Source organism: Sinocyclocheilus grahami, unplaced genomic scaffold (genome assembly GCF_001515645.1).
Source record: "Sinocyclocheilus grahami isolate Dianchi unplaced genomic scaffold, SAMN03320097.WGS_v1.1 scaffold1671.1, whole genome shotgun sequence".
Taxonomy (NCBI): Eukaryota; Metazoa; Chordata; class Actinopteri; order Cypriniformes; family Cyprinidae; genus Sinocyclocheilus; species Sinocyclocheilus grahami.
This window is the reverse complement of record NW_015506850.1, coordinates 19,825-36,932: the sequence shown is the minus strand read 5'-3', so window position 1 is coordinate 36,932 and position 17,108 is coordinate 19,825. Positions and strand designations below refer to the sequence as shown.

Below are 17,108 nucleotides of genomic sequence, written 5' to 3'. Positions count from 1 at the left end.
GGGGTCGGATGACTTAATCACTGCACGCTGCCACTCCAAATACTCCCCCCCCCCTCTCTCTCTCTCTCTCTCTCTCTCTCTCTCTCAGTCCAGCAAACACACACAGATACACAGTGACCAAGTCTGTGTCAGTATGAAGTCAAAGCACCCTCCCTTTCCCCCAGCTCTACTGCAAAGTTCATATCCAGTCCCTGTACATGTGTGTCTGTGGCTCTCTCAACCATTCCTCCCTGACATTCCACAGCAGATTTGGGATTGACTGATGGGATACAGAAACAGTGAATGTCACAGGAATATTCCTCGGATACTTTGGCTCAAACCTTCAGTGCTTTTCTTCTTTCAGACATTTGGCTGAAACTGTTGGGAAACAGCATCATTACACAGACTCTGCTACTGAAACATCCAATTTCTTTGGGGATTTTGGACATCCTAAACAAAAGGGTGAGTACAAATTTGACATACTAAAACAGAGTGAAATGTTCAATGGGACCAGCATCAGGTGCAGTGCTTTGTCTTCTGTGCTGATGACTGACAGGAGTGGGATTGATGAGGGCTTTTAGGTGACTTAAGGATGTTTTAGTGTGACATAAAAAGACAAATGGGATTTTAGTGGACAGTTTAACTGTATTTACCTGACGGACATTAAAATATGACTTTGCACATCCTTTAAAATGACTATAATTGTAATGTAGTAGGAAAGGGGTGAGTACTTCATCATACTTGACCTCAGTTTCTGCAAATATTACTGTGTCGCTGTGTCACAAGTAGCTCTTGGGTGGGAATCAATAGGAAGATTTTCCTAGAAAACTCTTTGAGGAAACAGGATGTGTGTTTGTGGATGTACATTACTAGACATTTTAATATCATTGATAACTATTACAGTTTTTGTTAATATTTTCAATTAGATTTTATTTTTATGTTTTCATTTTAAATATTTTATTATTTGAATATTTAAGTTTTAGTTAATATCAATTATCTTTATATAGTTTATAGTTTTCGTTTATTGAGTTTTAGTACTTAAACTAAAGAAAAATGTTTATATATATATATATATATATATATATATATATATTATATTTTATTTCATTTAATGTTTATTTTATTTCAAGTAATGAAAATGTTTTTATGGTTTTAGTTTTAGTTAACAATAATAACTAGACAGCACTAGACAGCTCCTGACTAGACAGCATTTTACAGTGACTGGGGATATGGATTGTACATATTATATTTCTTTGTTCAAACGACTCAGACTCAGTGCCAGAAAGCCTCTTTGATGTCATTTGTAATCTATATGAAGTGTGTCTGAAACCATATGGAGAGACAGTGATATTTCATTACCATCTGAAATCAATCAAGTTCAATGGGCTTGTATCATTTTAAGTTTTTACTTATTAAATTTAAACCTTTTTCTGCCAAAGCCACTAAATATTCACTAACAGAAAGTGAAGTGCTGTGAAGGGCTCAAAATGTGCTACCATGTTATATGTTGACCTTGTGCAAGAACAGCACAGATATGAGCATCTGGAGAGTATATTTCAGTCAGATCCATTTACTAAACAAGCATTGTGGGAGGCCCTCACCTCTCCCTCTTCACCTTTTCTCCTTTTCTAAATCCATTTTTCTCTCCTGGGCAACATGCACGCACGCACACACACACACACACACACACACACACAGGTTTGTTTTTGTGAAAAGTGGGGACATCCCATAGGCATAATGGTTTTTGTACTGTACAGATTGTATATTCTATTGCCCTACACCAACCCTACCCCTAAACCTACCCCTTACAGGAAACTTTGTGCTATTTCAGATTTTCAGTACACTCCATTCTGTGTGATTTATAAGCGTTTTGAAAAGTGGGGACATGGGGTAATGTCCTGAAAAGACACATTCTCCTTGTAATACCTATGTCATACCTTTGTCATTATACAAATTTATGTCCTCATTTGTCACAAAAAATGCGCACACACACACACACACACACACACACACACTGTCAAGGGAATGCTGCTTTCCTCATACCCTACAAGCACTAAGAAAGTTTAAAGTTAACAGTGGAAGAAAAAGAAAATGGGAAAGAGTCCAAAGAAAAGATTATGGCAAGAGAGGTGGGGAAAATAGAGGGGAATGGAACACTTTGGGAAGTAGGGGGACATGAATTTAAAAACGCACCACATTTTCCCTTCTGTGTTCATCGGATAAAAGAAATAACTGTAAATCCAATATTTTGTAACTTAACACAGAATTAAACTTGTATGATATCAGACTAGTTTAACAACATTTAACACATTTCAGTGTTTATTGTGTTTCTCCCCAGATTTAGATTATTTGATCTGGAAAACAGAGCCCAACAAGAGCTTTGGGAAACTTAAAATCAATGTGAGATGGCATGACTATTACATTATACACCCACAAGCATCATGTCATGGCTTTGTTGTTGCAGCTGGGATGACCTAATATGATGTTTGAGGAAGAGGGGGGAAAAAAATTAAAAACAAACAAATATATCAATGAAATAAAATAAAACCTAAAATAGAGATTTGCAACAATGTTAGAGTATTTATTCTGTATGTGTAATGTGTCTGTTCTGTATGAAGGTCAATGACAAAATCCTTTCAATTTGCTTCAAAACGTGTACATTCTTAGGCTGAAGATACACAGTGCACATTTTTGAGCAGTTTTGCTTGAGCACTTTCCCGTTGAGAATGGTTAACAAATTTCTATCTGGATACTTTAGATCGGCCGTGGGCCCTCTGTCTCACCTGGTTGCCTGTTGATGGCAACATTGCCCAAAGTTGCCCAGCAACATTGCTCAAAAAGGTGCCCCGTGTATCATCAGCCTTAGAAATGCAGTCTAACATGTATTAATGTTGATTTCTTATTTAAAAACATTTTAAAATGTAAAGTTCTCTTAAGTTTCTCTTGAGACTTTGAATAAAAAAAACCCCACCCTATTTCACAGGTTATTGTTATTTTTTCCCTCCTAGGCCGAAGAAGCGCTGTGACCTCTACAATGGCAGACGTCCTGCAGCTCAATACCAACAGTCTACAAGTGCCAGGTAACGTTTCATTAAACTTATTCTTTGGGATTTGATACTGTAATTCAGACTTGAGAAAATCGTATTTGTAGAATATCCTAAGGAACCTTGTAGATTATAATTGTTATTTACATCTACAGTATATAACCAGAATTTATATACAGAAGACATGTAAAACAAAATGCACAGCTGAATAGAAACCTGTGGTCATCCACATTACATTTTGCTGTAATTCCTGACTATTCCATCAACAATACTGAACAGGGGTGTGACCCTCTCTTATCTACGCGCTGCACTCTGAGAATATCTGTACACGTCGATAACATTCCTGTCATACCCTTGAGTAAATTCCACCCCTTGTTTGAGTGTGTGCTCATTTTCAGGCACATTAAAGCGACCTTGATGGAGGGGTCACTACAAGTTGATAAAGTATTTGCCATGGAATTGCATTTTGATCTGGAAAATGTTCGTAAATTTGACCACGTTAGGAATTATGGAATATTCGGAATTCTGCCCCTGAATTTCCTTGTCAGTGTTGGCACAGATATGAGACACCAAAAATCAAAGTGTTTTTTCATGACAGTCTTGGGAAGAACACTGAATACTCATTTTAACTTCTATGTTTTGTTTGTAGTTATTCCTATTTAGTTATTTAGCATTATATAAAGAAATCCAAAAGATGGCATGAAATGAAAATTCACTGTATCATCATCTATTTTCTAAATGCATGTTATTGATTGATTTTTTTTTTTTTACTTTGTCATTTTTAAATGCCATAACTCGATGTTCCAGTGACATAAGTCCTCAGTTGACTGCAAGCTGGCATTCAGATCTACCTCTGTTGTTAAGTGCAATGCCCATATCTCAAAATCCAATTAATATTCAATGGATAGAACCAAGTCCCTTTTCGATGAGCTATTGTACATGTCACAAAAGAGAGGAAAATATCTGTTTCTACTAATTTTTCCAATGAAAACCATCTGCTGGAAATTCTGAAACTGGTAAACACATGCCAGTTGGGCTTAAATGCCCAGGCAACCAATATGGAATTTTCCAGAAATCTTTGATTTCTCTTAATCGCTCATCCACAATTAAGAGTCCTGAACTTGTGTTTTCCTGTACAATACATGAGCAGCTTACTAAGTTAAAGACTTCCAGGATTTCTTCCTTTATCTCTAATTCCTTCTCTTTCATCTTGTCTTCTTCAGGTGAAGATAGATCAGCCTCTACATCTCCATCTGGTTCTCCATCTCCTTCCAGAAATGAGTGCAGTATCACTCCTCTTACTCCCTCCCCCTCTCCAGTAAGATCCCAACAGACACAGTGCTCTACCATGCACCCTCTGTAGTGCTTTAAATGATAAACATTGTCCTCAGAACTGGATTAAATGCCAAATCAGATGCTTTAAACTACAGCAATGTTGAAAGAAGATATGGTACCCCCAGAAATATGCAATTATGCTTCTTTACTTAACACTAAGTCAGTTGGTTTAAAGCAGCACTATCATTAGCTAATCCTCCAGTCTGCAATCTGGGGCAGCACAAACATTTTTTGTTTGAAAGCCAACTTACTCCTCGCTTAAAGCCAGTGTTGGGGAGTACATAGTTATATGTAATGGCGTTACATAATTTAATTACAACATAAATGTAACTGTAATCCAATTACAGTTACTGAGAAAAAAAAGTGTAATTAAATTATAGTTACTTATGAAAATGTTAACAATTACAAAGTGGGTTACATCTGAATATTTTCTGTAAAAAGCTATGATATGTTGAATAATATGATTTTGTTGCTTTGCCTATTTTTGATGGGCATGATGCCTCCTGCTATTTAAAGGCTGTTTAGTAAAGCGATGCTATTCTGATGCTTTTGATTGGTTCTCGTTTGAATTGGCAGCGCACCATGACTGCCAATTCCATCAATCCATATTGCCGCTGAAAGCTTTAGGCTACAACCTGTTAAAGTAAAGCAATTGAAATAGTTACACTACTTATTACAATTTAAATAGAGTAACCTGTAATCTGTAACCTATTACATTTCCAAAGTAACCTTCCCAACACTGCTTAAAGGTGAAGTGTGTCATTTCTGTGCAACTAGTCACAAAAAACTGGTTTCTCAAACACTCAACCGGTCTGCCATTGGTTGGACAACACTTAGTCCCGACTCAAACTCATGCCATTGGTTTAACCAATAGCCCTGTCTCAGTGGTCTTTCACATGAAACGTGTTTTTGTATTCCACTGTGCTGCTCTATTGTTGTTTTTGATGTCTTTAAACGCTGCACTCATGTCTCACGTCTTTTTAGCATCTCACAAATGACATGCAATTCTAAAAACATGGCTGTCAGGTTAAAAAAAGTTCAACTTTTAAAAAACCTGTCTTGAGAGCTTGTTTTTTTTCCAATTCCAATGCCTGTGCCTTGCGTTTTTCTATGCAAAAACGCATTTGTGTGAACAAATGCATCCCCATTCCCTCCTTTTTACATTGTTTTTCTATTTGGATATGCACTGTACAGACGCTTTTCTCTTTTGCGCTTGTGTATTTTGAAGTGTCTTGCATACAACACAGCATTCTAAAAAATTAGGTGTTCAAGTTACAGAATTTCAGCTTTTTAAAAATGTGTTCAGCCTTTAAAAAAGGACCTTGCTTTTCTTTCCCATTCCAGTGCTGTGCATCTTGCATTTTAAATGTCACCTTTATTTTCTGCGTTCCACTGCGCTACATTTTCTTTGTGTCTTATGCAGCTTCTTTTGCATGACGCAGTGTTCTAAAAAGCGCTAAAAGAAATTCAACTTTTAAAAAATGTATACTTTGCCTTTTTTTATACATTGTCCTGCATCTCACATTTTATACACAAAAACATATGTACAAATAAGCTTTACATGATTCAAGTTACAGAATTTCAGCTTTTTAAAAATGTGTTCAGCCTTTAAAAAAGGACCTTGCTTTTCTTTCCCATTCCAGTGCTGTGCATCTTGCATTTTAAATGTCACCTTTATTTTCTGCGTTCCACTGCGTTCTGTTCTAAAAAGCGCTAAAAGAAATTCAACTTTTAAAAAATGTATACTTTGCCTTTTTTTATACATTGTCCTGCATCTCACATTTTATACACAAAAACATATGTACAAATAAGCGTTACATGGCTAAAAAAAAGTGATAAGACCATAACCTGAAAATAATACATGATACATTCCACTCAATGTAAAACTCGGGTCAGGGAAATGATCTAGAGACAAGAGAAGAGAGGGAGAAGGTGGGGTCAGCTACTCTCCATACCAGGGAGAACCTTTTGTAAAGCCACCCTTTGAAAAAGAGATAAGGCAATATATTTATTTTCTTTCTGTCTACCTTGTTTTCCCTCTGCAGCGGACAGAGGTTAGACCATGTGTGGCTCGTCCATTTTCTGTGGTTGTTGCTATAGATTTTGGCACCACCTCCAGTGGCTATGCATTCAGTTTCACAAAAGATCCTGAGACCATTCACATGATGAGGTATGACATCAGCACACAAACATTGTCTAACCTGAAGTTATTCTAACTCCCCCATCCTTGTCTTACCCTACACTTCTTAGTTTTTTTTTTCTTTTTTTCACAGACGGTGGGAGGATGGTGACCCTGGTGTAACCAATCAGAAGAGTCCAACTTGTCTGCTGCTGACCCCTGACCTCCGGTTCCACAGTTTTGGCTTTGCAGCTCGAGACAGCTATCATGACCTTGACCCTGAGGAAGCCAGGCATTGGCTCTACTTTGACAAATTCAAAATGAAAATCCACAGCACTAGTGTAAGCAGAGCATCTATTGTATTTTGACTGTTGTTGATATATATATATTTGTTCAGGTAGAGTAATTGCTCAGCTTGGGGGAATCAAGCATGTTTGTTAAGGTATCACAACACTGTCAAACATATATATACTGTCAGTCTACAGCAGAGGATAAGGGAAGTGTATTATTTATGTCACATCTCGGTAAGCATTTCTGCAGCAGACTATTTTATTTTCAATAGGATCTCACTATGGAGACCGAGCTGGAGTCTGTTAGTGGAAGAAGAGTTCGGGCTATTGAGGTGTTTGCTTACGCCTTGAGGTTCTTCAGAGAACATGCTTTAAAGGTGAACATAAACACACAAAACAGAAAAAAACATTTTTAAACATATCTACTCATGCAGTATACAGACACACACATATCAATAAGACAATACATTTATATTTTATAATTATTTACCTTACATATATTTAATATTAGCTAGTTAACAATAGCACAAGTCAAGCACACCACCATGTACTGAAGTATTTTGCAAAGAGACTACCATTGTGATGAAGAGTGCACAGTCATTACTTTATAAATTAAACAACTTAGAGTCTTAATGGTGTTTGGCCAATCACCATCCTAACCACAGGCTCTACTCTTCAGCACAATGGTAACCCCAAAAACTCAGACATACCAGAAACCCTTTTAAATTCCAAAATAATCTAACATTAAACACTAATAGAACTCCCCCTATAATAATATTGAGCAAAAACACATGAAATAACATACTCTCCTTTACTCTCCTTTAATAGTCAGAAACAAAGCATGCTGGGAACTAGAAATCTGCTATAACTCATTCACTTCAAGAAACCTACCTGCAAAGTTACAATAACGTAAAAAGTTTTAGGCACTTGTGTAAAAATGCTGTAAAGTGAGGATGCTTTCAAAAATAAATGTTCTGTTTACCCTGGGGGGTTACTGCTAGGCTGCATTGATGCACAGGGAGTTCTTGCCCAGAACAGAACCATACCGGCAATACAAACTGTATGCTAATTGTCAATCATCTTTGACATAGTGGTCCTGACAGAAATATATATATATATATATTACTATATTAAATATAGTCTTTTGCTTAACAAGCTAGTAACCCTACACAGGACTAAAAGTTTGCAGAATAAATTGATATTAATTACATAATTTCTAATATATATAAAAAGTATTTTCAGATACAATTTCTTTGTACTTGTACTTGATTACTCAAGAATTATTTGAACATTTGTGAAACATTTTTAAAGTCTGTTTGTCTTGGTTATTCCTTTATTTATTTAGGCATTTGTTGCCTATTTTAGTTGTGCAACTTAAATTTCCCTCCAGGGCCAGACTGAACATGAACAACCACTATAATGCAGAGCAGTAGTGTGCTGTGGCTTTGCTCCAGATCTTTCAGGATGCACTTTTCCTTCACTCAAACAAGAACACATCCAGTCTAGGTGAAGAGTGGGGGTTTGGGGAGGTGGAGGTTCTGGGCCAATCTGTAGTCAGACTTTCCTGGACCCAAACCTTCTTCCTCCTTCTTCCTGGAGCCCCTGAAGGCTTGTGGGAAAACATTAACATGGAGATTTCGCCCCCAACCTCTGGTCATGGATGAGGGTCATGAATTTGACATATTTTTTAGAGCGGAACGGAAATAAGGGATATCAATACCTAATAGACGTATGAAAATATTATCTGTGGAATGTAGTTTAGATAAGAGTTGGAAAAGTAGTAATATTTGTGTGTGTTTTTCAGGAGGTGAAGGACCAGTCTTCCTCTATGCTGGAAGGTAATGAAGTACGGTGGGTCATCACTGTTCCTGCGGTGTGGCGGCAGCCAGCTAAGCAGTTCATGCGAGAAGCTGCGTATTTGGTAATGTTGGATAACTGATCTGAGAAAACTGAAAAATTACACATTCAAATACAAACACTTTCTTTCTCTTGTTCTTTCTCCTTTTTTTCTTCCTCTTTTTCTTTTTCTTTCTCTTTTTTCTCTTTCTCGCTTTCTTCTGTCATGCAGACATACACAAAAGCATACTCCCATATTGAACATAATGTCCTGCTGCCCCCCAGTAAAGTTCAGAAAATGTGCGTATATGAAAAAGAATGCAAAAGTCACTGCACACATACAGTAAATGGGAATGTTGAAAGACTTTTGTATGAGCGTGAGAGGTATAGTGTGCCAAGAGGGCACTATAACCTGATATCCATCATATATGTGTGTGTTTGCCTGTGTGAAATATACTGTACTGCAGAGTTGTAAATTTCCCTATGAGCAAAACCCTAAGAAATCAATCACACAGATTATTTTTGGCACAATATGTACATCTCAGGCCATACAACAATCAACAGTGCAGGAATTGTCATTAAAGAAAAAAATACTGTTGATTCAATCACTAACAGCTGCTCAGACTCTGAGACCACTGGGATCTTCCTTCATTATACCCAAAACAGCCAACAGCTCTACATACTAAACAGGCTCATGTCAGAACAGTATTTGTTCTAGTAGCCTCAGATCTTTATTTCTCTCTACCTTACTAGAGGTAAGGCAGATTGAGGTTAATTTTCTCTATGCAGTGTCACAGAGGTTAAACAACGTATGAGACCAGCACACAAACACAGGAAACCACGCCTGTCCTAGCCAAGCAGGAGAGGGGGAACGAGGCAGCCCACCGTCTCCCATTATAACTCCATGACCAATTGGGGCAGTTAACCGATACTTTCACTGTGTGTGGACACCTTTTCTTCTGTTACTTTGGTTACCTTGCTACCAGTTGTGCTCATTGTTCTCATGTTTTATGAAAAAATGCGAGCAGTACTTGATCCTAAATATTGCCAGTTGATGCTAGGGTGTAGTGGGTGGGGGCAAGGGTGTTACTGTACAGGTGCTCTGTTGTTGCTAAAATGTTCTGGGTGGTTTCTAGGGTATTGCTGTGGTGTTTAATAACTGTCCCAAGTAAAAAGAACCTAAAAGTTATTGTATCAGCTTTTATTTGTCCAGACAGACAATCAATTGATGTGTTAGTGGTGGGGATTTTTCAGTGACTCTTTGAGCAGGTTACATTGTTACACCAGTAGGTGGAAATAAATGTCTTTATGAGGACTCACTGAACCATTCACTTGCCCGATTTATTCAAAACACTGATTTATTCTGAAAATAAACATGTGACTGTCAGTATGAGTGAGTCATTTAATCGCTCACTCAACCATTTCATTCAAAGCACTTTGAATTCATTCAGGAGGAACCAAAAAAGTGTCTGTCTGTATGAGTGTATCATCAAATCATTCACTTAACTGACTTGTTCAAAACACTGATTCATTCAGGAAAACAGACACTTAGAAACACTTGATACTGAACTATTTATTAATGTAAGTTACTCAATATTAATTCAAACCCTACTAAGACTCATGTTTTTTTTATCCTATGGTAGGCAGGTTTGGTGACTCCAGATTCTCCTGAGCAGCTCCTCATTGCTCTCGAACCAGAAGCTGCATCTATCTACTGCAGGAAGCTCCGTCTATACCAGGTCATTGACCTCAGTCAACGACCAGTAATCAACGGTTTAGATGTGGACGGGTCTCGCCCTTTCGATTCCAGTTTTAGGCAAGGTAAGAAAAGATTTTTGCTTTCTTTTTCTCAAATGATTATACAAAATAACTAGCTCTTACATTGATCTAGATCTCTTGTGTTGAGTGTATAATGTTTCTCTATAAACATTAATGGGAACCATGCTCAAAGCATGGGGGAAACAGGATCGTTTTTCATCCCTTGAAAATAGAGTACTGTTTTTGTTTTCTGTGGGTATGTGCGAGTTTATGCATGGAGGATGGCTAGATCAGGGTCAAACTGATTCAGAACTAAGTGGGTCTTAGTGAGTATGAGAGCATGTGGTTTGGGTTAAATCAGAAAGAGAGAAGATGACATTTTCTTTAAGGTTAGAGTGTCTCCTGAGGTCACAGTGCTGAAAAAAAGCCTCTTTGAAGGATTGACACTGTGTTTCTTATCAGGGTTTGACAAAAGATAAAATGGTACTCTTTTACAAACACTCTTTTCATATTTACTGTATATACAGCAAAAATAAAGTACTGTAGACATGACCATCATTCCTGCTTTTACACTCAAACAAAATATACTTACACTCATACACACACACACACACACACACACACATTTAACATCATAATAGGAACAAGGTGCTGCAGACCATGAGCTCACCCTCCTCTTGACTGCTTACACTAGTTTCACTGAATGGTTTCTTTTATTCTTTCTTGCATTTTTGCTTGCTTGCTTATTCTGAAGTATTTGAGAATATGTATGTTCCAAAATTTAGTCTTCAAAACATGTTTTACAATTGTACAACATTTACTGGCACAGGAAATCAAGGGACACAAACACACACTCCAGCTTCGGGAACTTTAGCTCCCAAGGGATTTTTTTTGGAGTCACTTTTCTTTTCTTTGCTTTCCTTTGCTTTTCTTTACACTTAACTGGCTTCAGGGGGTTTTTTTGTGTTTTTTTTTGGTGAAAAACCTTTTTGGAATTTCTTTTTACCATGCCTTTTCTTTGCTGCTTTTTATGTCTTGATCGTGGTGATTTATTTGACACATATAGAAACTGCCTTTCTTAAAAAAAGTTGTATTTACTTATCTTAAAACTATAATGATACAAAAGTGCCCACAATTGAGTCTATAATTGTCTGTCCTCTCATCTATATTAAGACATTGGACACGTTATTTATCTGTCTCTGTTGTATCAAATCACATGGGTTTTAGAGTAATTAAAGTTCAAATTGGTTTGCTTTTACTTTTTCCTTCTCTGTGTCTTTGTCTTGTTTCAAAAGCTTTTTCATATTGTAATGGGTTCCAGATTGTCCCAAAAGTGTGGTTAAGTTTTCTATTCTCTGTGTGTTTGGTGCAAGCTGTGGGAATGTAAGGCAGCATGTCCTCCAGTGTTCACAGACTGTACCTGAAAGGAAACGTTAGAAGTAATGCAATCATAAAAAGAGTATTTTTCAGGAAAAATAGCAAACAGTATAGCCTTAGTAACCCCAAAAGTGAAGCAGAGATCATTCTTAGTTTAGCAGGTCATTATTCACTAAAAGCACCCGCTATAAAACTACAACCATGAAACAAGCCTGTTTTATTAGGTATAAGAGCAATACTAAAAGTAAATTCTGCTCACATCTCAAAGATCGTGTTATATAAACAAAGGCTTTAGGTTCATTAAATCAGGGTCTGTTTAGCAGGCTGCTTTATTACTGATCCAGGTAACTGCAATCTCTCCCCTTCTCTTTCGGTCTCTCTCTCACTCTTTGAGTTTATTGACTCTAATGTGATAAGGTTTTGATTAAAGCTGCCCATGTGTGAGTGATTGACAGAATAAAGGAGGCCAATCTGTCTTTCAGCCCGCGAGCAGCTCCGCAGAGCCAGGCATAGCCGCACTTTTCTGGTGGAGAGTGGTACTGGAGAATTGTGGTCTGAGATGCAGACAGGTAATAGATGGAGACACACACTCATCTAGCTATCAAACATACAATAGACTTCTATTATGTATATATAGACAGCTAAATTCTATGGATAGTCATTTTGTTCTCAGATATAGTATGTTTGAAACAGACATCTTGATGCCTGTAGGCCATATAGAGTGCCGATACTGTGACAAATTAAACATGAAGATGCTTTAATAAAGACACATGAATATCTTTTTTTATTTGTGATATTATCAAGGTTTCAAACAGGCAAACAAAACTGAAAAAATCAAAACAATACTTTCCAAAATAAAAATTTCCAGAGTACTGTTTATATTTCACGTTAGACGAAATCCTTTTATCTTGAAATAAGATTTCCCCCATCACACTTTCTTGTTCCTTATGTGCATATAATATTGTTTAGATGACTCGAATTGCTTTTCATGTGTAAGAGACCCTCATTATGGAACAATCATCAGTATGTTATTACTGGCTGCACAGTCTGAGCGCATGGCTGCAGTGTGTGTGCGTCCAGTGCTCTCTGCATGACTGGCACAATGACAAGGTGCAGGGTCAAAATAATCAGATCTTTAGCTCCAGATGTTTCCTGGAGAGAGAGGGATCGAGAGGGAGAATTTATTACAATCTAACTCACAATACTGAAAATACAGATCTCCTTTGCTTTCTCATAGTCTCTTGCAGTTCTTAATAGTGCACACATGTGTACCGACACACAAAGAGGAGGCCATTTCCCATGAAACTGAGTTATTACACCACTGTAAACAAACAAGAAACACACTTTCCTCTCTCTACTCCTGTGTAGTTGAGTAAAGTCAGTTGGCAGGAGCCAAGCTAAGCCACTCTTATCTCAGACTGTATCATAAATGTCTGAAGGCTGTTTGGGAGAAGATCTTCCTGACTGCAGCAGGTCAGAGAGAGAGAGAAGAACAAGGTTGTTATTTAAACAAGTCTTGTTGTTTTAAAAAAATCTGGTAACAGTTACTAAGCAGGAAACAGATGACTGACTATGGTTAACTGTGTGTATTCTCAAAGGTGACCGGTACATTGTGGCAGACTGTGGTGGTGGGACAGTGGATCTGACGGTGCATCAGATTGAGCAGCCACAGGGCACTCTGAAGGAGCTTTACAAAGTCTCAGGTCAGTTGAGAACCAAATCTAACTCCTTCACACTCATACAACTTTGGTGACATAATGCCACATAGACTGCCAGGTAGTGTTTGGTATGATGTGTTTGTGTGGGATTGGCAAAAAGACACACCAAGGGTGCATGTAAACACTCATCTGAAACCTAAGATCTTAAGTGGGGGGGGTCCCTACAGTCTTCTGGACTTCACAGACATGCCCACACCATGACCATCTCAAGTCCACAAGTATACATCAAGTTTGGGACAAGAAACGTACCACCAGCCTATCAGATTCTACAGGTTTAGGGCAGGGTTGTTCAGTCCTGCTCCAGGAGGGTCACCTTCTAGCAGAGTTTGGCTCCAGCCCTAATTAAACACACCGGGACCAGCTAATCGACGTTTTCAGGATCACTAGAAACTTCCAAGATGGTGTGTTGTAGCTAATCTCTACATAAAAGTGGCCCTTCAGGATCAGGATAGGACACCTCTTGTTTAGGGAAAACGTTAGGCTTTGCGCTCTGGTGGTTCAAACAATATTCTTATCAGTCTATCACTTCCGTTTGATTTTAGGGATAGTTAATGGTTAGAGTTAGTGTCAGGGTTAAGAATTGTTGGTTACACTTTACTTGAAGGGGTGTGCATAAGACTGACATGACACCTTCATAATCATGACATGACACCTACATAATCATGACATGACACATGTCATGAATATGAAGGGTTTTTATGCATGTTTATGACAACTGTCATTAAGTGTCATTCACTCAGTTATGTAATTTTTAATGCAAAGATGACATTGTTTGAGATGTCTTTGTTATGGGCTATGGTTAGGGGTAAGAGTAGGGGTAGAGTTAGGTCAAATAATGTCATATTTGCATTAAAAATGACATAACTAAGCGAATGACACTTAATGACAGTTGTCATAAACATGCATAAAACCTCTTTCATATTCATGACATGTGTCATGTCATGATTATGAAGGTGTCATGTCAGTCTTATGCACACCCCTTCAAGTAAAGTGTTACCGAATTGTTTTTTCAAGACCTGTTGATCCAGTAGCATATACTGATAGGCAAAATCATGATTCCAATAGATGGAATGGAATCAAAACTGGTCAGTCTTCAGTGCTGAATTTAGCCACGCCCTGTTATTTCACTCCAGAGGGTGAAGGCTGTCCTGATTGGTCACAGTATTCCCAAAGGATTTAGTTTAGGACCTGAAGCAAACTGAGGTGAGCATGCAAATCTAGTGGCATATAGCCCTAACATAAATGGTACATATACATGTTTCAATTTCAGGGGGTCCTTATGGAGCAGTTGGTGTGGATCTTGCCTTCGAGGCCATGTTGTGTCAGATCTTTGGGGCAGACTTCATTGAGAGTTTTAAAGCTAAACGTCCAGCAGCTTGGGTAGACCTTACTATTGCATTTGAAGCCCGAAAGCGCACAGCAGCTCCTGGCCGGGCCAACTCATTAAACATCTCGCTGCCTTTTTCCTTCATTGACTTCTACAAGCGAGACCGGGGGCAGAGTGTGGAGACTGCCCTGCGCAAGAGCAAGTACGTCTGACTCACTGAGGGCTTTATTTGCTAAATTATGTCTTTGAAAGTGTGAGTATGTCTCTAACAATGTGTAATGTTTTTGCCAGGATGAATTTTATAAAGTGGTCATCTCAAGGGATGCTGAGGCTGTCTGCGGAAGCCATGAATGAGCTTTTCCAGCCGACCATCAACAACATCATAAAACATGTTGGTAAGACACATTGTCTCTCAAACAAACACGGTGGTAAATTCTCTAAAGTCTTATCAATTCCTCTCACTCTAACAGAGAACCTGATGCAGAAGGAGGAAGTAAAGGATGTGCGTTTTCTCTTCTTGGTTGGAGGATTTGCAGAGTCACCCATGCTTCAGCGTGCGGCACAGAATGCACTAGGGAGCAACTGCCGTATTATAATTCCACATGACGTAGGTCTAACCATCCTGAAGGGTGCAGTCCTATTTGGTCTAGACCCCACTGTTGTCCGTGTACGCCGTTGCCCATTAACTTACGGTGTTGGGGTTTTGAACCGCTTTGTGGAAGGCCGACACCCTCGTGATAAGCTTCTCATCAAAGATGGCCGAGAATGGTGCACTGACATCCTGGACCACTTTGTAAGCGTTGATCAATCGGTGGCCTTGGGAGAGGTGGTGAGGCGGAGCTACACTCCAGCGAGAATGGGACAAAGGAAGATCATCATCAACATCTACTGCAGCGACACTGATGACATAACCTACATTACCGACCCCGGGGTGAGGAAGTGTGGTGCCATCACGCTAGACCTGCTTGAGTCAGGGGCAGTGGCAGCTAGCGCTGGTGATAACGATAAAGGACCAGCATTTGAACGCAGGGAGATTCGCACGACGATGCAGTTTGGAGACACTGAGATCAAAGTCACAGCTGTTGATGTGGCAACCGGCCGACTGGTGTGGGCATCAATTGACTTCCTGTCCAACTGATCCTATTGTGCTGTTTCTGGAGAGAACTGGAATGCGAATGTGATGGACATTTAACAACAGTTAATCTCATCAATTAATGGCTTAAATAATAGCTTTGAGGTTGAAGATCTGGATATCCAAGGATTGCTGATATAAAAGCTGGAAGGCTGAACGATAACCTGGAGCGTTACTGGGATTCCCTTTTATTGTGCAAAGCACCAGCTCCGAGGACTGTCTCCTATACGAAGTGTACTGTAAGCTTTGGATAAGAAAGATTCTAAATTATATGAAATGAGGCAAAGAATTAACCAGATCTTCGGACGGGAATTTCATTTACATTATCAAATAATCTGAAATATTTGCCATAAGGTCTGTAAATGCATTTCCTATTAGTTTATTAACACAGAGGAACTAGTTTCAGTTCAGTTACTCCTTGTGGTGATTTGCAGTAAGTAGATATTATATTCCTTCTAAGATTGCAGACACTTAGTATTTAAATTGATTTATCAATTAAAGCCACTTAAGTTTTATTTTTTTAAACATTCTCTATAACTATACATGAATCAATTAAAAACTTCAAAGACAAAATCAACACATCTTTAGTTTTAAATGATGGTTGCGCCACCTGGAGATAGGAAGAGGAAGTGATCAATCAGAATGAGGTTAAGAGTACAAAACAGGCATTTACATCATACAAACCTTTTTTTTTTTGGCCTGGTTATAATTGTAGTTTTACTTATTTGCTCCTCAAAGAATCTGATTGAGACATTTAGGTTTGTTCTTTATTATATGTAGGCACAGTTAAAATAGCTAAAGCTTATGAAACACTACCTCTCAAGACTTTAAATTATACCAGGCCTAAACTTACCGTTATTATAACATGTTTATGCTTTCATCTGTCTTGTATAAGCAATATAGTTGGCTTTTTATCTATACAGGAGCTAAGAAAACTGTTATTATTTTATAAGAAACCTGCTTCAAGGATGTTGGTAATACTACTATTAAATATGCTGGACATTAGTCTGACACAAGGCAATCAAGCTAGGCGTTAAATCACATCACACTGTTGGCATATAGTCCTAAAAGTCAGATTTTAGTTTAATACATACTATGAAACTGTTTGTATACTAAATCACAATGCCTCAAAATAAAATATATTTTTCTTTAAATGCTATAATGTAAAACATTTAAATTCTAATGTATACAGT

The 17,108-nt window shown here is 38.1% G+C and overlaps 1 protein-coding gene across 1 annotated transcript; it reads left to right on the top strand.

Moving 5' to 3' along the window:
* The first annotated feature begins 371 nt into the window (after positions 1–371).
* Positions 372–17,101, top strand: LOC107571934 (heat shock 70 kDa protein 12B-like). The gene is made up of 13 exons (XM_016258321.1): positions 372–441; positions 2,988–3,059; positions 4,247–4,341; positions 6,404–6,528; positions 6,632–6,818; positions 7,040–7,144; positions 8,572–8,688; positions 10,247–10,424; positions 12,221–12,307; positions 13,337–13,441; positions 14,727–14,985; positions 15,075–15,178; positions 15,254–17,101. The coding sequence occupies exons 2-13, from the start codon at positions 3,014–3,016 to the stop codon at positions 15,919–15,921; spliced, it is 2,076 nt and encodes a 691-aa protein (XP_016113807.1). The 5' UTR covers positions 372–441; positions 2,988–3,013; the 3' UTR covers positions 15,922–17,101.
* The last annotated feature ends 7 nt before the right edge of the window (positions 17,102–17,108 follow it).

Coding starts and splice junctions, on each gene's coding strand:
- LOC107571934 (XM_016258321.1), top strand. CDS start 3,014: ATGGCAGACGTCCTGCAGCTCAATACCAACAGTCTACAAGTGCCAG. Junction 4,342..6,403: donor TTACTCCCTCCCCCTCTCCA/GTAAGATCCCAA, acceptor TTCCCTCTGCAG/CGGACAGAGGTTAGACCATG. Junction 14,986..15,074: donor ACTGCCCTGCGCAAGAGCAA/GTACGTCTGACT, acceptor TGTTTTTGCCAG/GATGAATTTTATAAAGTGGT.